This window comes from Simochromis diagramma, unplaced genomic scaffold (assembly GCF_900408965.1).
Source record: "Simochromis diagramma unplaced genomic scaffold, fSimDia1.1 OVJJ01000603.1, whole genome shotgun sequence".
NCBI classification, from domain to species: domain Eukaryota; kingdom Metazoa; phylum Chordata; class Actinopteri; order Cichliformes; family Cichlidae; genus Simochromis; species Simochromis diagramma.
Window position 1 is genome coordinate 2,830,941 of NW_024387414.1, and position 23,903 is coordinate 2,854,843.

At 45.2% G+C, this 23,903-nt stretch overlaps 1 protein-coding gene across 1 annotated transcript; it reads left to right on the forward strand.

The window, feature by feature from the left end:
* slc9a5 (solute carrier family 9 member A5) lies at positions 1-23,903 on the forward strand. Its single transcript, XM_040011480.1, has 16 exons — positions 1-796; positions 6,684-6,986; positions 7,945-8,108; positions 10,258-10,336; positions 10,411-10,588; positions 10,806-11,026; positions 11,432-11,634; positions 13,259-13,348; positions 13,447-13,517; positions 13,612-13,738; positions 15,904-15,995; positions 16,145-16,271; positions 16,455-16,604; positions 18,351-18,420; positions 18,586-18,711; positions 19,483-23,903. Exons 1-16 carry the CDS (start codon positions 442-444, stop codon positions 20,097-20,099), a joined length of 2,973 nt encoding a protein of 990 aa, XP_039867414.1. The 5' UTR covers positions 1-441; the 3' UTR covers positions 20,100-23,903.

Here is a 23,903-nt window from a genome sequence, read left to right on the forward strand (position 1 = left end):
TAAGGACCCCAAAGCGCTTTACACAACCAGTCATCCACCCATTCACACACTGGTGATGGCAAGCTACAATCTACAATCACCAGATGTTTGCAAAGTTCAAACATGTCAATGAACTGAAAATCTGACGTCACGCCGAGCAGTATTGATGTGTGACGTCATAGCCTATCGGTACCGAGCATCAGCTGTGAGTCAGTCAGGAGGAGAGCTTCACCTGCAGTGTCTCCGTCTCTTTAAAGGGGGACTGGGCGGGTCACATGCCGGCTCCGGTGTCCCCTCCTCCGTGTCTTACCGGAGTCTGAGTGTGTGTGAGCGTGGGTCCATGCGCGCGCGTGTGTTGTTGATGTTGTAAACCGGCTCCCGGCCTCGCTCCGCGTCCTCTCCGTGTCCCGGTGTGTATATAAAGACTCGGAGGATGTCCGCCCGCTGAGCTCCAGGGACGAGATGCTGCCGCTCGGACTGATGCTGCTCCTGCTGCCGGCCGCCGCCGCCGACCTGCCCGGGACGGGCGCTCCGCCGCTCCGGGGGCCGGGGCTCGGCTTCTCTCCACCGGTCCCCGCCTCTCCCTCCGCCCCGCCGCTCCTCCTCCCGCAGCCCGGGGCGGAATACGGGGCGCCCGGCGTCGCCTTGGCCCGGTCCGCTGCAGAGGAGCCGACCGGCACCGGAAAGGAGGAAGACGCAGGGGAGCATGATCATCATCACGGCGGCGGGTACCGGGTGGTCCAGTGGGAGTGGAGCTACGTCCAGACCCCGTACATCATCGCCATCTGGCTACTGGTGGCCAGCGTGGCCAAGATCTGTAAGTGTGTGTGTGTTTGTGTGTGTTTGTTTCCCAGCACCAGTACACAGACTGGAACTTCACTGGTCTCCTTACTGCAGCTGGAACCAGACTGGAAGTTTAATGAGAGTCAGGGAATGGCTGCAGCCACTGCCGGACTCACCTGCTGCGGAGCCACGGGCCACAAAGTTCCTGCTGGGCCCCCCCGAACCCACCCCATTTTTGATATAGTAAACACTGATGTCTAAATCATTGGTGATGTTTCTAACCCTGATTATTGTCAGCTACCAAAATAATAATAATAATTTTAAAAAATGGTAGAGAAAAGCAAAAGTAAATGTTTTTTTTTTTTTGTTTGATTGTTACCAGGGTTTTTAGAACAACTTTAAAAGAAGAATTAGGCTCATTACTGATGGTGACTTTGAGCTGATGGCTTAATTCATTAAATGGTTGAAAAAATAAGTAACAAATATTTTCTTTTTTAAAACGAAGACACTTATAACTGCCAATAATTGTAATATTTTACTAATAATATTAACCAACAAGTGACCACGCTATTTTAGCAGTATGCCCCAGTGGGGTCTCCTACTCAGCTTGGGATAATTTCCTTCTTTTATAGTTTTCTCTGATAATGAACACTTTTGTAATCGAAGAAACAAGAGTTTAAAATATTTTCTGGGTTTGAAAGTAATGATTGGAGTTTTAGATAAGGAGGAAGAACTAACTGCTGGTTTTAGCCTCACAGTTCTCCTATGAAATCTTTATCAGTCACTGTACATGCTGAACAACTCGATAAAAGACCAAGTTTAATCAAATGGCATCTGTACACACTAAAATAACTGAGCTTTTTAAGATTTTGATTGCATATGAAATGTTCTTCTTCTGTGTACATTTTTAATAAAGGTTGGATTTCTAAGTAATATTACAGAAACCCAAAGGAAATCGTCAAAGCTGAGGCCTTCCATACAGCGCCTTCTTTTCATGTTAATTAATCCAGTGTTGAACAACTTTTATTTATATCTATCTGATTATTTCTGATTATTCGCTTAGTTTAAAAATGAGCCACCCAGACACAAGACAGAAATAAAACTAATCTTCAGATGATAAACAAGTTGTCGAAGTAATAAAACACATTTAGTTTCTTGGGGATTAGATTAGACGATAAATGGAGGTCATAAAAAGAAGCGAGATCAGAAAACTGAGATATCACCAAGTTCAAAATAGGAAAATCATATTTAGTGAATAAAACATGAACAGAATCAGTCATTATATTGTTTTCATAAAAAGAAATAAAGACTCCAGATAAATGAGGCCACAGCAATAAATCAGTGCTGTACAACATAATATTAAGTATAACATTTATTATTATCAGTAGTATTGGTGGTATTTGTTGGTTTTGCATCACTGTAAATGTTCAAATTTAACAGTTTTTAACATCGACAGCACGTTTCAGCTATTGATGTCTGTTTCTGGACATAAATTTTTATCTGACTCTTCTACGTACTGACTCGTAGCAATCACTTCACGGTTGGTTAAACTGTGTAATATGTATGAGGGGTAGGTGTACAGAAGCTGTTGCTTCGACCTACACCCTTTCTGTCTGAAATATGGCTGGTTCTGTTTTGTTATGATTACATAGCAAAAGTGACACCAGCTGTTACTTCAGTCATTAAAACTAACAAATGTATTTATGAAGATACTAAGGTTACCTTCACCAATTCTGTTCTCAGCAGCTTGGTACCTAAAAAGCACTTTTAAGAGAACTGAAGAAGAAAACTCCCAAAATAAAAAAAACTAAACAGACATAATGTTGGACATCCAGCTGGCAGAGCTGTTAAAATGAGCACCTTCTCATCATGTGCTGATCTGTGTTCTCTACAGTGTGCAAAAATAAGAGGATTGTGGTTGGCATATACCACAAGAGGACTCCCACTGCTGCCTAAATACACTTCAAAGAGTTTCAAAGCCCAATATTAAAGTGAGTGCTTCTTTTCTCCACAACAGAGTAGTTTAGTTGGCGAAACCTGAACCCGTGGGGCAAGTAGCTTACTAACCGCTCAATATCAGCTGCATCCTGTTGAACCGGTGCTACCCCAGCACCTCAGCATCTTGTTAGAGCCCACTTTCAGCTGGAAAGGGTCCCACTGACAGGGAGCAACAAGCACAGGAGTAGATGAAAGAAGAGCGTAGAGGAATGATCCTTAATCTTTGGGTTTCTTGAGGTCCCGGGTCCATATCCCGGAGGAAACCCCAGTTTCCCCAAGCTGTCTCCGTCTTGACACAACTGAAGGAGTCCCTGTAGGTAGAGTAAGAGGTCGCTTATGTGGCGTGTGTGCTTGGATGAGTGGGTTGATGAGTCTGTTCATCAGCCAAGAACTGGCCACGTCTGCTAAACATTAATAGTAATGAACAATAAACTTTATGTAGTATTAAAATGTGAAAAGAACAAAGAAACCTTTGAACCTCGGTCCTCGAAAGCTTCAGTGTTTCAGAGCAGCAGGACTTTAACTGACACACACACATTCTCGTTTTGATATCTTAGTGAGGACATCTAATTGACATAACACTTACCCTAGCCGCTTACAATAACTCTAAACTTAACCTTCGAAATGAATGCCTAAACCTAAGCATAACCTAATTGTAACCCTGACACTAAAACCACGTTTTGAATCTCAGAAATGCCTTCAAACTCGTGAGGACAGACTGTTGGTCCCCATAAGTGACTGTTGGTCCCCATAAGTATAGTAAGGTTCCAATTTTTGGTCCCCACAAAGACGTCTGAACAGGTACACACACACACACAGCCATGTTTCCATGACTCTCATTCACTTCCTGGAGACAAACTCGAACATTAAATGCTGCATTCACCTTAAAAATTTGACGCTTTCGTCCCTGTTAAAATGACTCGTCCCCATAGCATGATCGCACATTTAAGTCCCCGCAACATGAGGAATACCTGTTGACATAAATACTTCCCAAGCTGCTGGTGAGTCACTGCATTGCAAGACAATGATACGCACATGCTATACATACTGCTTACTAATGTGGTAATGTTAGTGACACACACATGCGTGCACACAGACACACACTGTGGCTCTGTTCTAGCTGGCTGCACACATTCAGATCATTTAGACATAAATCAGCAGGTCTGGTGATCTCTTGCGTGTTCTTCCTGTCGTTAAAGCCGAACACAAGCATCTACTGTTAAATTCCCCGTTTCCTGTCACTGTGAGATTCTTCCAGGCTCACAGAGCGCCACGGGTGGGTTAATCCGACACTGAAGACGGTCTCAAACAAATGTGCTCTTTCCTGGTGTCTTTTAACATTCTTAAAGCTAAAACTTTTAAGCTTTTGATCTTCAAAAGTCAAACCTCCATAACAGATATATAAACTTTAGGCTCAGTCATTTCTTTAAGAGACTGTTCACTATCATTTAGGAGTTAATAGACCATTTTGGGGACTATTTTCTGCAGTGGATGAATCAGTGTTTGTTGCTCTAGATTTTATTTGGCAGAGGGGCGATTCATGTTGCAGTGAGTCAGAATAAACCACCGTATGTGTGTAGATTGATGGTGATGAAGCCTCAGCGATGTCTGTGAAGGTTCTCAGTCATCCAGGTCATCGTAGTCTAAGGAGCTTGGAAAGAAAAGCTGGACCTAACCTAAAGAAGTCCAGACGCTTTTCTTTCCAAGCTCCTTAGACAAGCCTCAGGGATGAGTTGTAGTGGTGGAGCTCTGCAGCTCTGAGGAATCAGACTCAGACGCTGTCAGTCTCTGTTTTCAGAGCTGCTTTGGATGTGTGGTGTATAAATGGCCATGTCTGGACGTCATGTTGAGCAGATGAATGTTCTCAGTGTTTTTTGTCCTCGCTGTGCGTCTGGTGTGTAGGTGGTTCAGCTGTGTGTGTGTGTGTGTGTGTGTGTGTGTGTGTACTACTGTACAAAGCAAATATTAAACATGCTTCTCTTGAAACAAGCAATGAAGCGTCAAGCACCAAAATCTAGGATTTTATTTCAGACTGATGTTGTTCAGACAACGAGCTCTCTCTTAACTCAACATTTATGGGCTGCATTGTTATTTTATTACATTTTATTTGTTAAATATAGTTTATTAAATGTGTTCATTGAATGCACAGCAGTTAGTTTATTGAGCATAGCATATAAAAAATATGACCACGGTCATCGTTTGTTAAGTCCTGATGTAAAGCTTCAAAATCAGTGTTTTCCCAGTTGGTGTGTTGGAGTTTGAAACCCGGGCAGATCCGACTGAGAAATCGAGAGTAACTTCACTCGTATCCAATCATACTTCTAACTAATAATAATCAGAAAAGCGCTCGCTGGAGTCATAGCTCACAGAGGCAGTAGAATAACGTTTCCCTTCTACACACTCACACGTCTTTCTTTGCAATCAGAGAAGTTGCCTGCTGTTGGCTATTAAAAATAATCCAAGTTTAAGCCTTTAATGTAAAGTGTATCATGAGAATTTGAGTTTTTGATACTTTTACATCATTTGTGTGTCTTTCCCCCAAAAAACAAAATAAATTGCAATAAAAATGTTACAAATTAAAACTCGTACAGTATATGCAAACGAATAGTTAATTAAATTGTCAGAAAGTTTAATTTAACACTCTGTTTGACAAACTAAGTAATTATTTCATGGTTCAGGTTTTAAAGTGTTAAGACACAAACCCAGAAGCTCAAAGATCGACAGACGTTATCTTATGATGTTGGTTAGAAAAATTAGAAAAGTTCTGCAAAAGTTCTTTGCAGTGAGCTGAAGGACTGTGTCGCTGCCTCTGTCGCTCCTCTTGTTGTGCCTCCTCTGCTATCTGTTATCCAGAGCACAGAGTCGTGTACGAGTACACCATGTAACTGAACTGCTTTCTGTAAGAGCGTCACACACATATCCGTTCATATATGTGAGTCAGGCAGAACGCTCATTCACACATGAAGTTTAAAGTTTTGTTCATGTTTTGTTATTTTATTCAGCTGATGCTCCATGTGTGTATGTGGAGGATTCAGTGTGAGGATGACCCAGCGCTGTTATCCATGGAGAACACGGCGCATTGATCCCGATGACCAGCTTAAGTAAAATGCAGAGTTACCCTGTTTAAAAAGACTTATTTCAGTTGGAAAAGTTCAGTATCAAAGTCTGCAGAATATTCAGGAAGCACGACGATGATGATGATGATGCAGTTGAAGGTTCTGGGTTCGTCTGACTTGTAGGATCAGTTGTAGTTCTGCTTCATTCTGCTTCAGCTGATCAAATTTTGTCGACTGAAATGATAACGAGGAAGTCAGAGGCTCCTCTGACTCCCAGTTTGTCTGGATGGTGATCCAGCCCTGGCTGATGGAGCAGAGCCTTCTGATTGGTGTAAATGAATCATCATGGAAACAGACGCACACAGTATGTTCGTTCAGGCTTTGATGTTTTTTCCCTTTGTCCTGATTTATGAGGAGCATCACCAGCGTGTGTGTGTGTGTGTGTGTCTTGTTGTGACTCACCGCAGGCCTTGATGGATTCCTAACTGCATGTCCAAGGCCACAAAGGCAGCGCTGATTTTTGTTTATGTGTTTCATCAACTGCAAAAATATCAACAATTCAGAGAGCAAATAATTGCCTCCTCACATCTCGGCACACGTGCGACACATGTCCGTGTTCACACCTGCAGACCTGTCTAAAATGAAGCACGAGTCAGGAGCTGCAGAGTCAGATGTTTGCGGAGCCAAGCAGGTGGAGAAAAATAGAGCTGACATAGGATTTAGTAGCAGAAGGAACAAAGAGGAGCTGTTGCAGGAAACAGAAGGTAGAGAAGGTAAATTAAGAAAAGCAGATAAATAATTAAACTTAACGAAGTCATGCAAACTTTTTCATGCCTTGTTTTGTAATCGGTGTATCTTGTCCTGCAGTGTTCCACTTCTCCCAGCGCTTCACCACCGTGGTCCCAGAGAGCTGCATGCTGATCCTGCTGGGTCTGGTCCTGGGCGGGGTCGTCCTCATAGCCAATAAGAAGCAGCTATACCAGCTAGAGCCCAGCCTCTTCTTCCTCTTCCTGCTGCCGACCATCGTGGGTGATGCCGGATACTTCATGCCGGCCAGGCTCTTCTTCGACAACCTGGGAGCCATCCTGACATACGCTGTGGTGGGAACGCTGTGGAACGCCTTCTGCACCGGGTTCTCCCTGTACGCTGCCAAACTGCTGGGGTTCATAGGTCAGTGCTGTGGGTGCAGGGGTCATAGGTCACAGGTGTGCATCTGCAGTCCTGCATAGCCCCACCTCTGTGTAGAGGATTTATAGTCTGCCCTCAATCCGAGCTCTTTACAGCAATCAGTTTGTTGTTCTCTGAGTTTAGCCTTTAAGGCAGCGCCTCTTTCCAGGAAACAGAAATAACTTGTGAATAAATTTGAGTTAAATGTGCCAGCGAACAGCATTTGTTCAGGACAAACACACAGCAGTAAATTTACAGTACATTAAGTGCCTCTAAAGGAGATTCATGGTGCTCATTTCCACCTTTATTGTTATTTTCTGGACTCAGTGAGAGCAGCTTTCCGTAATCCAAATTTCAACATAGTCCTTATTTATGTTGTCATGTTGGGCTTCGGTGTGTCCCTCCGGTCCATCCTCTGTCTGAAACGAGCCGCTGTACCTCCTCGTCCTTTAACTCTTCGTTTCTCACAGGTTTTTTTAGACGTGTGCTGACCTCATTACTTACTTTGGTCATGTATATCATGGTCGTGGTCATGCTTCTTACTCATGAGCACGATTTATATATGACAGCGAGTAAACGAACACATATCACCTCTCCTTCCCCACAGAAGCTCATCTGCCTCCGTCTCCTCCTCTGTCACACCAGCCCCCTGCATGTTCTCTCTGAGGTCTTCCTCTTTCACTCTTGCTGCTATCCTTTTGTCACAAATCACCCCCGACACTCATCTCCACCCACTCCACCCTACCTGCACTCTCTTCTGAACTCTCTGTTGTCTTCACTGGTTTGTGATAGATTTCGTAATCATTGCAAACACAGTACTGACAGAGTTCCCCGACCATCTGAGAAGCAGTGGCGCAGAATAATTTCCTTTAAAATGTTAAAGTTGCTTCGTTTAAAACTGGAAACTTCCTGTTATTGTTGTGTTGTCCCGTCTCTTCATATTTCCCGCGTGTCCCTGCAGATGAGCACGTGCAGGCCGAAATGTTGGACTTCCTGCTGTTCGGCGCCTTGATCTCAGCCGTCGACCCCGTGGCGGTGCTGGCCGTGTTCGAGGAGGTTCACGTCAATGAAACGCTCTTCATCATCGTGTTTGGAGAGTCACTGGTCAACGACGCCGTCACCGTGGTGAGAACCACACACAGTCCGTCAGGCACAAGGGACGGGGGATGGAAAGTGGCACGCACACATGCATCAATAACAATCACCAGCTGGTTATCGTTACTGATGGTGTTAAAATTTTAACTTATCACCCAATCCTGAAAGACTCCAATAATAATACAAGTTTTTATATCGTGATTATATCACCAGAAACTCTGATACATGTGTAAACTTATTTTCTGTATGTATGTGTTTTCTTTCTTTTCAGTCTGTGAAATCTCTGCTGACACATTTGCAAAACAGTTCTTGATATCAAAGGTCATATTTTCTAACTTAAATTACGATAAAGAATAAACAACACACACGTGCATCTCCACACAGTATTTTCCTGTTCAAAACACATCTTAAAATTGAGCACTTTACTGCTTTGTGTCCCACAATGTGGCAAACAGACGTACGTCCCCACAGTAGGTGTAAAACCAGCACAGAAACACATGATATGTTAAGGCAGAGCTGCACACACACACACACACACACACACACGCTCTCACACATGCCTCATCATGTCAGGTGTGTTGCTGTGGCAACAGAGCGGCTTACAAGGTCAACAATGACTAGCACACAAGGACGCACTGTGGGCCGTGTTTGTGCGAACATATCGTTTCCTGAACTTCATACTCCACTTGTTGCATTTGTATGAAGTGATGGTGGCAGTGAAAGGTCGAGTGTGGGTGCTGGTGCCGGTCTGAGCGGCAGCAGGTCCGCTGATTTACGATGTTACTCCACATCAAGAGAGACAGAGAAGAGACAGAATCTGGTGAATCGGAGCAGCAGAGCCGCGTGATGAACACGGACCAGGACAGAAGAGCAGAACCTTCACATTTTCTCACATTTATTGTTTGAGAAAGCTGAGATTAATCAGTTGTGAGGAGATTAACACTGCAACTGTCTAATCCTCAGCAGCACTCCGAATCTGAGCTAATCCCACCAAGAAATGGAAAAATCCAAAGTGTGGGAGCACTGCAGCCACGACCTGCAAGCACAGGACGAAGGAAGGAGTTCATTTTCTCAGGCTGGCCGCTCACTAATGCTGCTCAATCGCTTCACATCACAGTTATTACTGTTCAGGCTCAGCCTGAGTGCTGCATGCTTCCCCGAAGCCGCACGCTATAATTTACTGTTGTCACGCAGCACATTAAGGTCCTGTAAACAGTAAGAATGCCTGGAATTCCTGCTGTGAAATGATTATTTGTGGGTATAAAGTGGAGATTCATACTGTGTGAATCAGCTTAGAGAGCAGAGGACATGAAATCAGTGTTTGAAAAGCAGGGAGGGGGTTTCCACTGCAGGACAATAAAAAAGAAAGCAATATAACCCAGTGAAGTGAGCTGATATCCAGCTGGTTATCACTAGTGTTGGGCAGTACGTTCAAAAATGCACCGTACAGAGGTGACCTGGCAGTGAACAGAACAGCAACAACATGTTTCTTCATCTTGATTGTATTAGAGTTCTTCTTGAGAGGTTTCCCAAAGGGAAGCCGCAGAAAACGAAGCTGCAATAATTGGGAGCAGATTTTTTGCAGCACGTGCCCCACCTGACACAACCTTCCCACGGGGCTGACACTCGGAGTGCAGCAGCCTGTGACCCCTGAGGCTGCTCTGTGTCACCTCCTGCTTTCAAATCTGGAATCTTTTGCGTGTGAAGCAATACGTGTGAACCTCCACACTGCTGAGACACTGAGTATATTAAAAACTTAATTAAGTTGAGGTGAAGCTGAGCAGAGAACCGCCGGCTGAGGCTGCCAGTCCTTAAATGTGAACAAAATCTATACAGGTGAGGTACAAAAAACAACAAAACAAAATAATTAGCTATAAATGGAAACCGTTTATTGGGGGAATGACTCTCTTTTTGAAGTCAGCCTCAAGTGGCCACTCAAGGAACTACAGTTTTTATCACCTCATGATGGCTTCATTTATCAGCTCCGGGGTCAAAGGTTGCTGCCTGGTCATACATGATGACCTCTGTTAGTCTGTGAGCGAATGAGGCTCCACCTTGTGGTGCTATTAAGCACTTGCACTTTAACTGATTTTCCCGAGACGCAGATCACTAAACATTAGACCGTCCGTGGGCTCAGACCTCCAAACACCTACAGTCTAAACCTGTCTGTGTTCTGCAGGTTTTATATAAAGTCTACATTTCCTTTGTGGAAGTGGGAGCAGAGAATGTGCAGACAGCAGATTACTTCAAAGGAGTCGGTGAGTCCACAGAAAGGATCAAACTTTGACTTAAACCTGAGTCCTGTGACTTACGTCCTCCTCCTCTCCTGCAGCCTCCTTCCTCATCGTCAGTATCGGGGGGACTATGGTGGGTCTGATCTTTGCCGTCATCCTGGGCTTCATCACTCGCTTCACCAAGAAAGTCCGGATCATCGAGCCGCTCCTCGTCTTCCTGATGGTCTACTTGGCCTACCTGACCGCCGAGCTCTTCTCCCTGTCCGCCATCCTGTCGTAAGTCCATCCTCTATAAATCAGAACTACCAGTGTACAACAGATGGAGCGGGTTCTGGGTCTAAGGTGTCGCAAATCTGCATTCTTTCTGATCATCAGCAGATGGCGACTTCTCTGGTTGCAAAATCAAAAACATTTCCATCCATCTTTTGTATCAACTCTGGTCTGATTTTAAGTTTTACAGCATGTCTCACTTTGTCTTTTTGTCACATCTCAGCATGACCTTTTGTGGCATCGGGGCCAACAAATATGTGGAGGCCAACATTTCCCAGAAGTCTCGAACCACGGTGAAGTACACCATGAAGACTCTGGCCAGCATCGCAGAGACCATCATCTTCATCTTCCTGGGCATCTCAGCTGTGGACAAGTCAAAGTGGGCCTGGGACACGGGCCTGGTGTCCTGCACCCTCGTCTTCATCTTCATTTTCAGAGCTGTCGGTCAGTCGGTTTCCATCGTGTCTTAAAATAGTTCAGCATCTTACTAGGATATGTTTCAGAGTGCGAGGAGACGGCGGCTTCACGGAAAAGCAGAAAAATATGGAGCATCTGCTCGATGATCACTGATGAAATAAACCAGCTTTGTCCTTTTCTGTTTGCTTTTCCTGCGGTGACCTTTTGCATGGCTGATCTTTAACTGAGCACGCTCAAATGTCACACTCGTATCAGACAGAGAAAAACCTTTTTAACCTTTAAGGCTTTTCCCCCTCCTGCTCCACCTCTCCCTGCTGAGAGGAGGCGCGCAGAATTTAAATTGAATCCAGAAAATATGTCGAATCATCTCCACCCTTAAATTAAGATATTTCATGCAGCACACAGGTGAAACTGTCGTCCTTCCTTCTCCAGGTGTGGTTGGTCAGACCTGGGTCCTGAACCGCTTCCGCCTCGTGCCACTGGAGAAGATCGACCAGGTGGTGATGTCATATGGCGGCCTTCGAGGAGCAGTGGCGTTCGCCCTGGTGGTACTGCTAGACGGCGAGCAAGTCAAAGCCAAGGATTACTTCGTCGCAACGACGATCGTGGTCGTCTTCTTCACCGTCATGTTTCAGGTAGGAATGACGGCGTTCAGCGCCCTCCCTGAAAGACAGACGAGCACACGAGTGAGGTCAGGTGACCCACGCCGTGACTTTTACACAGATTAAATTTAGTTTGACACCAGTGAGTTACACTATTCTGCACAGATGGGAGCAGGGGCGTGGCTAAAGGGCGACCTGAGGTTGCCCTGCTCCCCTCCCCCCTTAAATTTGACCGATTAGCGTCTGTTCGCTTCAGCCATTTTTCTGTTTTTCTCACTAACTGGCTGCCGACTGACTGAAATTTGCCTCGCTTGTTGATCTGATGTGTCAGACCTGGAATCTGTCACAAGTTAAGTGTTTTAAAAAACAGAAACGAGTTTGTCGATGTTATAGAGTGTCCTTTAATTTCACATTCAGTGGTGAAATTATCGAGGAAATTGGAGGAAAGTCGGACTCGGCTGATACTTTAGTTCTTACGTGGATTTTTTGGAAGTTTTAGTGAAACAGACTTTAGCAGCAGGTCCAACCATCCCTGTCCTTCATGCTGCACTCAGTGTGCTTCGAAGCCTCTGCAGATAACAAACAGGAATTGTTTTTGGGTTCCAAAAAAACCCATTTAAGGCCTTCTCACCATCATTATAAGTCACCCAACGGAGTCAACTGCCAAGCAACCAATCAAAATGAGGACCCAGCATTAACTGTGTCTGCTTCAGGCTGTTAGGAGGACTCACAGATTCATCCTTCCATCATCTTAGGTGTTAATCACACATGCATGTGTTTGATATCATCTTAATTTAGATAGAATAAGCATTTCCAGCTAAAAGGATCCCCTGGAATCAGAAGCAGCCGACTGAGTTAGCGTCTGTTTAGTCTATTCTGTTCTATTCTAAACACTAAATCTAAAGAGTATACTTTGGTGTAAGTCATGAGTTGACGTTGAGGCTGAAGGACCTTTGATTCCCATCATGAATCACGGACCTCAGCAGCCGGTGGTGATTCCCACAAATGTCTTCTGTTAATGAGTTACCGTCTGAGTGCAACAGATGATGGTTTATCGCTTAGATAATAACGAAAACATGACTTAGACGTGGATAACGCTGACTCATCTCTGGATTATGACCAAATCACTTCTCAAGTTTATTGGGCTGTTTTAGAGAAACAGTAGAAGAACCTGGAACACTGCTTCAGAGGCTGTGAGTCTTCCGGGGGGGCCGAGACATGAGGCAGGGCTATACTGCACCAGTTTTAGCTCCACTGTAATGTCGTGGAATCAGTGCTTATACTTATATAGAGTGAATGGGTTAAATCCAGAGAGGAATTTCCCCACAGGGATCAATAAAGTATACATTAAATTCATCTAATATGTACAAAAAGAAGCACCAGAAGGCAAAAACACTGCTACAAGGCTCAGGAATATTTAGAAAAGCAAAAGAAAATTCCACTAAATCTTCCATCACAGGAGAATCCGGTGCTGGTAAATCCACCTTTAATGGATTCAGACGCGTGTACAGCGAAGATAGATGGCTCTGGTTTGGTGGGTTTGCTAAATGTCTCTTTGAGATTAAAATGCTAGACTGGAAGCAAAACAGAAGGTCCTGGGGGAGGTGTCCACATACTTTTGACCAGAAGCTCTCTGAGACTCTTCTCTCGTCATCAGGGTCTGACCATCAAACCGCTGGTGAAGTGGCTCAAAGTTCCTCGTGCCACCAACAGGAAGCCTACCATCAACGAGGAGATCCACGAGAGGGTGACTTCTTTTTCTTCCCCCTTTCCTCTTCTTCTTCACCGTCTTCACCTTCTTCACCTTCTTCACCTTCGCCCTTCTCATTAATGTTTTGTCTCCAGGCCTTCGACCACATTCTGACTGCGGTGGAGGACATCGCAGGACTGCAGGGATATCACCACTGGAGAGACAAGTGAGTGTCCCCGACATCACTGCAATGTTACAGCAACATCAGAGGAAGCTGCAGAGACAAAGTGTTTCATACCTGTCGCCCTGTCTGAGCTCAGGTGGGAGCAGTTTGACAAGAACTACCTGAGTAAGCTGCTGCTGAGGAAGTCCGTCTACAGGAAGAGTGAACTGTGGGAGGCTTATCAGAAGATCAACATCAGAGACGCCATCAGCGTCATCGACCAGGTCGGAAAAACCATCCAAGCATTACTAACATTAAGTGTAAAGAAGGAAAGCAGCCAGCAAGTCCTTCACTGTCACATCGAGAGAGTTTTAAAGCGTGTCAGCTTTACATCTATCGTAGTTTTATATCAATAACATGTATGAAAGTCAGTTATGGCTTTTGGTTTTGCCAACACTGAAAACTTTCAGAAAATGAAAACGAAAGGGACCAGATTCATAAAGAGAACCACACACGTGCCCGTAAACGACGAGGTATAATCCCTCTCTGCTGACAGTGACTTGCATATTTCATGGACTGATGAGCGATGACGTCCCGTCTCTGTCAGTTCCTCTGAAAGCCACCAGGTGGAGAACTAAACCAAGAATTAGAGCCAGTAGGCTTCAGTGTGAAGCTGACAGAGGTTTGCTGTGTGTAGGAGGAAGACGACACTTTAGAAACATTCAAAATATGACAGAGACTCGTCGATCCCTGAGCATCAGTTCATACAAATCCAGACGCATTAAGAAAACAGCATCATTTGTTTTTACTTTGAAAATATAATTTGAAAATATTTAGAAAATGATTTTTTTTCTATGAACTTTTATTTCATTCAGGAATGTTATCTTTCATTGTATTATTTTATTTAGCTTTTACTTATTGAGACACTGTATTTTGTATTATTCTGTTTTATTTCATTCTGCTCTACTTGCTTTTTTATAATTTTTTTCCTGTTCTAGTTTAACGCTGTGATTAACAGAGAGGACGGTGCTTGAGAGAGGTGAAGAAGAGAGTGCAGGCAGGGTGGAGTGGGTGGAGACGAGTGTCAGAGTTGAGTTGTGACAGAAGACAGCAGCAAGTGTGAAAGCGAAGGTTTACAGGATGGCAGTGAGACCTGCAGTAGTACATCAGAGACAGAGGCAGAGCAGGGAGAGCGATATATAAGGAGGATGGAGCTAACAGGCAGGAGGAAAAGAGGAAGACTGCAGAGGAGGAGGACGTGCAGAGCGTGGGTGTGACAGAAGAGGATGCTGGGAATGTGTGACATGGAGGCAGATGATCTGCTGTGGTGACCCCTGAAGGAACCAGCTGAAAGAAGAAGAAGAATAACTACACTGACCTCTCTGACAAAAGAGTTTCCCACCTTTGGAGATAAATTGCCTGTGAAAAGACATGAAATCGTCTCTTTTATGGCTTTGAAGATCTTCCAGTTTTAAGGTCCTTCCTTTAAATTCTGTCTCAGTGTTCTCAGACTGAGCTGGCTCTGATTTTGGACTTGTTGGCGTCTCCTTTCACGACTGTGAACTTTCCTGTTCAGCAGAGTGAAACACAAACAGTCTGACCCGCACCTGCACAAGCTGAGCGTTTTAATAAATCAGCCTGAAACTCAGTGAGGGGCCTCCAGGCTAACGCTCAGTCCCCCCGTGAGGCCGACATTAGAGTCAGAGCAGAGGTGAGTTTTATTTATCAGCCCACCAGCTGAGACGAGGAAAACCCCTGGACCAGATTTATGAGGAAAACGGGAACGTTTCATGAAGCAGAACGCTGCTTCACATCGAGACAGCCTTTTTATTATATGACGATCCATCATACGTGTTTTTAGGAGAGCACAAAAATCTCCACCCCTAAAAATCCATCCCAAAATAGGATTCTGAACTTCCATACGCAGCATTTAAAAATTCAGTAACTTTATCATTTTTCCAACAGAAAACTTCTTAGAAACCAGGTCAGCGTTTCTGGAAACAGACTTTTAGTTTGATGGATAAACAGCACAACAGGTGGGAATATCCACTCTGGGTCTACCCTGGAGCTTCCTCCCAGTGGGACATGCTTGGAATTCCTCAGGTGGCTCCTTTCAAGGAAAAACTCGACTTCAGGGTGAAATGTCCCTTTGCCTGTCAGAAAACCACAAAAATGTTTACAATAACATTAACTGTGGGTTGTAACAAATGAGGAGGGTCTCAGATTGAATACTGTTTATGACTGACTCAGTGCTGGGGCCTCTGGTGGTCATTAAAGGAACTGCAAGTTTTGGTGCTTCGCTGTTGGTTTCATTTGATTTTGTGGAGGTCACCACTTCGTTTGAACCACCAAACTGTACCACCAGGTGATTTGCAAGTAGTGCACCTGCAGTAAGACGTGTTTTGAAGAGTGTGTGTGTGTGTGTGTGTGTGTGTGTGTGTGTGTGTAGGGTGGGAACGTCCTGACCTCAGCCAGACTGTCTCTGCCCTCGATGGCCAGCAGAGCCTCGTTCCCCGAAGTCACCAACGTCACAAACTATCTGTGAGTCACATGACTGCAAAATCTGCCCTGCCAGACTACTAAAAGTTTCAGGTTTCACCCTGTGCCCTTTGATAAGTGAATTATCAAACTCTTTGTGAGCTTTTCAGTTCTGACTGGCCTGAATGCTCGCTGATGTTTGTCTGTTCCAGACGTGAGAACGGCAGCGGTGTGTGTCTGGACCTCCAGGTCATCGATAACATTCCTGGAGCCAAAGTGGAGGAGGACATGGAGACGCACCATGTCCTCGCTGGAAACCTGTACAAACCCAGGAGACGGGTAAGTTTTTCCCTTCTTGGAGCCCCAAGGTTTCTTAAAGTTGTGGAGATTGTGTTGGAGAGCACTCAAGATGTTTCAGGGTCTTTAAAGTCATTATTGAGATCTTTAAAGAAGATCAGGACAGGGGAGCAGGTCTCACTGGGAAATGAAATGTGTTTGAGTGCTGGTGTCCTCTGTGTTCAGTATCAGTCCCACTACAGTCGTCACTTCATGCCGCTGGGGGAGCAGGAGCGCCAGGACCGGGAGGTGTTTCAGAGGAACATGAGGAGCCGCATGGAGACCTTCAAATCCACCCGATACAAACGCCACAAGAAGGAGCGCAGCCTGAAAAAGGTGAGACGCATCAGTCACCAAAACAAGCTTTAACCAAAGTCCAGAGAAAACATAAAGTTCGGCTTAGTGCACCAGACGCCAGTTTTTTAGGAACAGCTTTTAGACTGTTCCAGGATTTAGTCGGTCCCAGGGTCCTCGGTCTTACTTGTTAAACAGAATGATTGTGATGCTGGAATAACAGCTGTCGTTACAGACTGGTTTTTGCAGTTGTTTAGTTTGGTTGGGATTTTTTTTTCACCTTTAATGAACCAGGAAGTGAAATGCTTGAGATTAAGAATCACTTTTCTGAGCATGAACAATGTATTTTTTTTAATCAAGAGAAAACCCATGACCTGCTCTGTTTGGACTGAATGGATCTGGAATGATCAGATGACTCCTGATGATGATGATGATGATGATGGAGGAAAATACAGTACAGTAGATGTACTTCATAAAGTGTTTCTACTTCTACATCTACTGTACTGTAGCTGGAAAATGTTTCCTTTGGTGTCACAGCAAAATTTTTATGGGTAAAGATTATGAAGACAAACAGTGTCATTGTGTTGTGAAATGAGTGAGTCAGTGAGCCTCATTGTGCACTGATCAGTTATGGTAAATGGCCTGTATTTGTATAGCGCTTTACTAGTCCCTAAGGACCCCAAAGCGCTTTACACATCCAGTCATCCACCCATTCACACACACATTCACACACTGGTGATGACAAGCTACGTTGTAGCCACAGCCACCCTGGGGCGCACTGACAGAGGCGAGGCTGCCGAACACTGACCACCACCAGTAGGCAGCGGGTGAAGTGTCTTGCCCAAGGACACAACGACCGGGGCTCGAACCGGCAACCTTCCGATTACAAGGCGAACGCCCAACTCTTGAGCCACGATCGCCCCATCAGTTGTTTAAAGCTTGGCTTTGCTCTGCTCTCACTGGGCTTGTTTTGGGACTTAAAGTGCACATCATGCAGTACCTGCATCTGTTCTCACCGTTGCTCCAAATCGAGCATTTTTATCGGGCGTATATCTTCTGTAAGCTCAGTAGTTTCCAGCTCAGGTCCATAATATCACAGAGAGGCTGACGGATCGGCTGGATGGCGAAATTTCACTGTTTGTGTCGTGTGGGCGAAGCTGATTATGGAGGTGCGAGTTATTCATTCAGCTTTATTTATGCAGACATGATGCAGCGGACTACCTGTGCGGAAAGCTCAGTAAACAGAAAGAACCAGACGGACAGAAAATGACTGGATTATTTCTTAAAAACAAAGAAAGAAAAAGACATTCTGGAGTGAACCTGTTTTCACAAAGAATCCCATTTTACCACTAACAGCCCTCTAAATGACACGGTGCGGTCCGCAGATTACTATGGACACGTGGTGGATCGGTCGTTGGACGGGTCCAAGGAAATCTATATTTTAGACTTTTGTAAACGTTCATACTGAGTGACGCAGCTGGAAGATGAAAGAGAGAGACAACGTTTAAAGGTTTTAAAGAGATTTTGAGTCTTAAACTTGTGGGGACGGGCACTTTGTCCCCACAAGTATAGTAGCAATCCAATTTTCTGTCCTCACAAAGATGTCTAAACGTGCACATGGATCCCTGCGTCAGTCTGTTTAACTGTAACATGATATTTGAGACTGCGAAACGGTTGGTGGATTACAGCGCAGAGGCTTTTACCGCTGTCTGTCACGAAGGACTGCTGATTGAAGGCCGGCTGCTTCCTGTTGTGGCTCACTGCGTTTGCTCTCTCCCCTTTCAACAGCGGCGAGGATCCGACGTCAAGGAGGACGGCAGCGATAAACCCAGACGTAACGTCAGCTGGCAGGACAAAGGTAACGCAGATAAAGAGAGAGCGCTGCAGCCTCAGCGGGCTCTTTCTACTTACCAACGCATCCACACATCTGCTCTGAGCGTCTAAGGAAAGATCCCTCTGCCATCAGAGAGGATTTTAATGTCTCCACCTATCAGCAGACGTGATTCTCTGTCTTTGTGTTCAGATCCGGTGGTTGTTCCCGTGGAGACGGAGGACAAAGCTGAACATTCAGATCCAGAGAAAGACGAAGACGTCGGGATCACCTTCATAGCTCGGAAGGCCGAGACGCCAAAGCAGCGACCCAAATCGGGTAAAACGTCACTGTGTCACTCAAAAACTCAGTGGACCTCAGACTCTCTTGTGTGTGTGTGAATCTGGATGTAATAAGTGAGGAGTGGAGTGGCAGACAGAGGGACACAGTAAGCTCATAATGTAGCAACTTATTAATCCGAAGGAAGACATGCTTTAAAGCAGGGGTGGGCAACTCCAGGCCTCAAGGAACTGGTGTCCTGCAGGTTTTAGATCTCACCCTGGGTCAACACAACTGAATCAAATGATTATTTCATTACCAGGACATTACAAGACATGTTGAGGAGGTCATTTAGACATTTAAATCAGCTGTGTTGGACCAAGGGCACATCTAAAACCTGCAGGACAGCGGCCCTTGGACCATAAATTACAAAATTAAAATCATGTTGCATTCACAAAATGAACTGAACCAGCAAATAAAGCTGTGAAGTCATCAGGAAGTGTTTACTGAGCTAACAGATTAAGTGAGTTTTAGGGACATGTTCTCATAGACTTTAACTGAGCCAGACTTCTTGTAGAAAACAGAGGGGTCGCCCCCTGCTGGCTGCTAGGAAGACTGCAGATTTTGGGCACTTCAGTCTTGGCTTTACTTATTGGATCCAGAAGCTACATCCATCTTTGATTTGCAGTCCCTGAGGTGAACGTCTGATTAAAGTCACATGACTAACTAAAAGCAGAATCAGAATCTCCTCCTATGTATGAAGTATGAACCTTTAAGTCTTTCAAGCCTCGCTGCTCGGTAACTATCCCCCTGTTGTGTCTCATCCTTCAGTGCCAGCAGCTCTGGAAGGGTGTCAAATTCCGCTACTACCACCACCACCACCTGCACCGCCCTCACCACCACCCGCACCCTCCTCACCAACCAGTGAGGACAGTCATTTGCCGTGGAAAGGCAGTCTGGGCTCGCCTCCCCCCTGCGTGTCTTTGGAGGCCACAAAGATCATCCCAGTGGACCTCCAGCAGGCCTGGAACCAGAGCATCTCCTCTCTGGAGAGCATCTCTTCCCCACCGGCCCCTGCTGAGCCCGTCCACCCACGGGTGAGCGCCCTCTCCAGGCTGGGTGGACCCCGCCCAGCTTCCTACACGCCACCCGGCAGCGCAGCGGGCAGCACTTTCTCCATCGGACCTCAGGTGTCTCAGGGCTCGTTCCTCTTCCCAGACAAGAAGAAGGAGGAGGAGGAAGAAGAAGAGGACGTGGAAGGGGGAGTGGCTGCGGAGATGCAGCCGCTCATGTCTTCCCTGAAGCCCCCCGGGCCATTGCCGCCTCCACCACCGCCACCTAGCTCCGCCCCTGGCTCTGGGAGGAGGAGGACCCCCTGTGTGTACCTGAGGAGCCTGGTGACATCGCCCCCTCCTGAGCCTCACAGCAGAGGCCCCACCCAACTGTAACAGCAGATCACAGATCAGTGGAACATCAGCCACCTGCAGAGCAGGGCTGGACTCCACCAATCAGCAGCTTCAGGATACTCACAGACATCAGGTGATGTGCTTCCTGTTAGGCCATCCAATAGGAAACTAGCTCATCATCCATCCTCCCACAGCTGCACCTCTTAGCAGGTCCGATCTTCTCTCCTGTAGCCTGAGCTCCATGTGACCAACCTGCAGAGGTCAGAGGTCACCTGCTGCTTTTGATCTGCGCGTCACCAGCCGACACAGGTGCAGACAGGTGTTCAGATTCAGGTGACTGTTAGGCAGGTGAACGGTGTGATGTTACAGATTTTATCAGATCTCATGTTCAGACTCAAAGCAGCTGTGTGTTTATGTGTCTCTCGTGGCTTTCAGCTTCCTGTCTCCGCCTCTTTAGCCTTTTCATTTTCCTCAAAAATGCAGAGTTTTGTCTTTTGACCTCAAAGCAGGGTAAAGGGGGTCAGACTGATGGTACTCCAAAGATCCACGTGGTTGTAGTTTTTGGACATGATTGAGTGAATTAGCTGAGTTCCTGCTGCTGTTTCATCAGGATCGTTTCTTCTCAGTCTGTGGCTCTCAGCTCTGAGCCCAGTGCTGAAGCCTTAAAGCTTTCTGAAAAGGTTTGGTAATTCCTTCAGAAAGCTCTCTGTAGTTTTATCAGATAAACAGGAGGACATAGTGTATTTATTTGGAGCTATTTTTAGTGGCAGGCTAATCAACATCTAAGTCCAGAGCCAAGAGAAGTTTCCCTTCAAGGCTTTCTGATTCATTTTAAAAGTGGAGAGGCCACAAAACACTAACTATCTGTTCACCATCCGGAGGGACTCAAGCCTAGAATCAACCTGCCAACCCAGTGATTATCAGACAAAGCTCTACCGCTAGCACCACAGATGGATGTCCTCACAGTGGGCATAAAACCGAGGCACCTTAAACATCAGCGTTCTAGTAAAGATTATATATGCAGCTTCCTGTCAGCTCTTCTCTCTCATAAACATGTTTGCCAGCTTTATTTATCCTGATGTCTGAGAGTGGATGGCAAACAGGGAGAGAGTTATAAGTAACTTTAAAAGCACTACCAGGGCCGTGAAGTCAAAGTGGCCTTTGTCTTTCTGTCAGAAAGTCCTGCAGACAAACTTCTTTAGTTGATCCTTTCACTGTCTGTTTGAGTCTGTACGTGAACCGTCTGATCTCTGTGTGGCCTCATGGACAGAATCAGCTCTGTCTCACTGCTGCTCTGCTGTAGGTCTGCGTAGGAAAATCTGTGTGTTATTGATCAAATCCGCAATTTATGACTACGTAATCACGTATCAGCATATTCTTGCTGCAGATGGACATTAACAAAGTCCATTTGATTGCAAGTTGGAGGACAATTTCATATTTTATGTAGTTTATTACAAAGTGAAGGAGTTATAAGTGACATAGTGAGTGCAATATAATCACAGATTATGAATAAAACAATAAAAATAATCCTTGGTCCTTGGTTGTAGCAAAGTGCATTCAAACCCCTCTCTGCAGCTGCTGACTTGGGCCTGATTTTACCTGTTTAATGTTGATTTGTTACTAATCAAATACCTTCACAAATTCAGAGGTTTTTTTTTCCCTTTAAATGTCCTTTAATCAGTTGCTGGTTGAGGCAAATTTTCTGGTGCAGATTGTAAAACCCAACTGCAGACAGCAGCAGGGGGCGCTGCTGCACAGAGGGGTTAAGGCCTCCACCTGCTGCCACCCTTTAACCTGAGCTGATAGAAGCTTTTCTGACAGAGTTCTTTGCTTTGCTCCGAATCTGAATGTGTGTATTTATTCTGTCAAAGCTGCTCGTAAACCGTAAAAATCTGAAAATGTATTTTGTAAAACTGCAGACATATAAAATCTACAGAATAGTTTATTTTAAATGACCAAAGTGTGTAATAACAAGCATAATGAACATATCTATGGCGTGCGTCCGTCTGTAACTGCCTTACTCTGTCGTGTCTGTGTTCAGCTGTGTGTTGATTCAGTGTTCATGTCTTACTGCACGTGTTTTTCTCTGTGTGTGTGTGTGTGTGTGTGTGTGTGTGTGTGTGTGTGTGTGTGTGTGTGTGTGTGTGTGTGTGTGTGTGTGTGTGTGTGTGTGTGTGTGTGTGTGTGTGGAGGTGGACAACAGTCTCCGGGCCGTCCGCACGTTCTTATCCCACCAGCAGGCAAACATGTTTGTGTGATGTTTCTTTAGTTTTCTCTTGTTTTGCCAAAGAATGTTTTTTTGCCTTAACGTCTCATCGAGCTGCTTTTACTCTGTCAGCCGATCACAAATCTGCAGCATCTGCAGCCGCTCAGCTTCACCCTCAAAGTCCCGTCGGCCTCTCGATCCAGAAAGCACACAGAACAAAAAACTGACATGAGATCTCACTGTTCTCCACAGTGCTGATGCTCCATAGACTGTATATAAAAGACAGCATTGTGTTTGAAGCCTCGGGCTGAGGTGGCTCTGACAGTCGCAAGAGAGCTGTGCCGTAAATCATAGCCGGCTTTATCCTCTGTTTTAGTTTAAAGGGAACCATAATTTCCAAAATGAACATCGTGTTGTATTCAGTAAAACTTGAAACCAGAGTTTTAGACGATGCACGCATCAGGAACGTGCCGTAATAAATATAGAATAATCATGTACATACAAATCCAAATATAGGGTTTTGTTTTTACAATTAGAGGAGACGCCCCCTGCTGGCCATTAGACATAATACGCTCTGCACTGGCTTCACTTTTCAGACCCAGAAGCGACATCCAGCTTTGACCTGCACTTCAAAACATTTCAGCCGGAGTGAGCTAATTATAAAACTCTGTGAGTGTCACACAGGAAGCTGCAGGATGGAAGAAGGTTACAGTTTCTTTATTTTCCAAAGAATTTTCATTTTCAGTTTATTAATCTTTAAGTTGAAACTCCCTGCCTAACAGTATAGCTGCTGTTAGGTTTTTCGTTTTACTAGAGTGCAGGATTTAAGACATTCAGAGTAAATAAAAGTCTTTGCAAAGCCACCTGACTCACAGAAATGTCAACATCTCAACCTCAGTAAACACGCCAACGCCTGTTCCAGCTCGCTGAACTGACACATTTTTATTTTGTCCTTCATTTAAAACGAAGCGCCTGAGAACATCTCAGAATCCTGTAATGTTTTGATTCAAAAAATAATCAGCTTTGCTTTAAAACGACCGATACATATTTTTTGTGGCATCCTGTTTTTGTAACTTCACACAGGGGTAAAGTTGGCACCCCAAGCACAAACCAGACATTTTGGTCTTTCTTCTGTTCTTTTTCCTTCCTCGTTGCATGTTAGGCTGAAGCTACCCCTTGAAAAAGCTAACACAAAGTAGCAGCGCATGTGTAAATAACTGAAGTGCAAAGACCTGAATTAAGACGGAGTGAAGTGCACGCTGAGTGGCTGCAGCAGGCTGCTGTGATCTGCTTCGTCTCTGCTGTCGCCTCGTGGTGCAGCCGTGATAACAGGAAACATGTTGCTGCTTGTAGAGAGGTCTTCGCACTGTAAACATACTTGAACCTGGAGCTGATGCGGTGGATGCGAGGGGATGACCTCGCCGTGTCCAGTCGATCGTTGCCGCAGTGATGCCTGAATCTCTGAGACGGGGGAACGTTCTGCACAGCGGCAGGTCTTCGTCTGTTAGGCCTGTGATTCGGGCCGTTGTTTGGAAAAATCCAATGAATCGTGTCTGTCTTTGTGCCAAATGTGTGTTAGCTTGGGCTTCGGCCCAGAGATCCAAGAGTCAATAAATGTGAGGAGTGTTTTTCTGAATGAG

What these genes read in the sequence shown, in the direction of transcription:
- slc9a5 (XM_040011480.1), top strand. Translation starts at nt 442, where the DNA reads ATGCTGCCGCTCGGACTGATGCTGCTCCTGCTGCCGGCCGCCGCCGCC. An exon ending in AGATTACTTCAAAGGAGTCG is followed by an intron (nt 10,337 to 10,410) that starts GTGAGTCCACAG and finishes CCTCTCCTGCAG; the next exon opens with CCTCCTTCCTCATCGTCAGT. An exon ending in AAAGCAGCGACCCAAATCGG is followed by an intron (nt 18,712 to 19,482) that starts GTAAAACGTCAC and finishes CTCATCCTTCAG; the next exon opens with TGCCAGCAGCTCTGGAAGGG.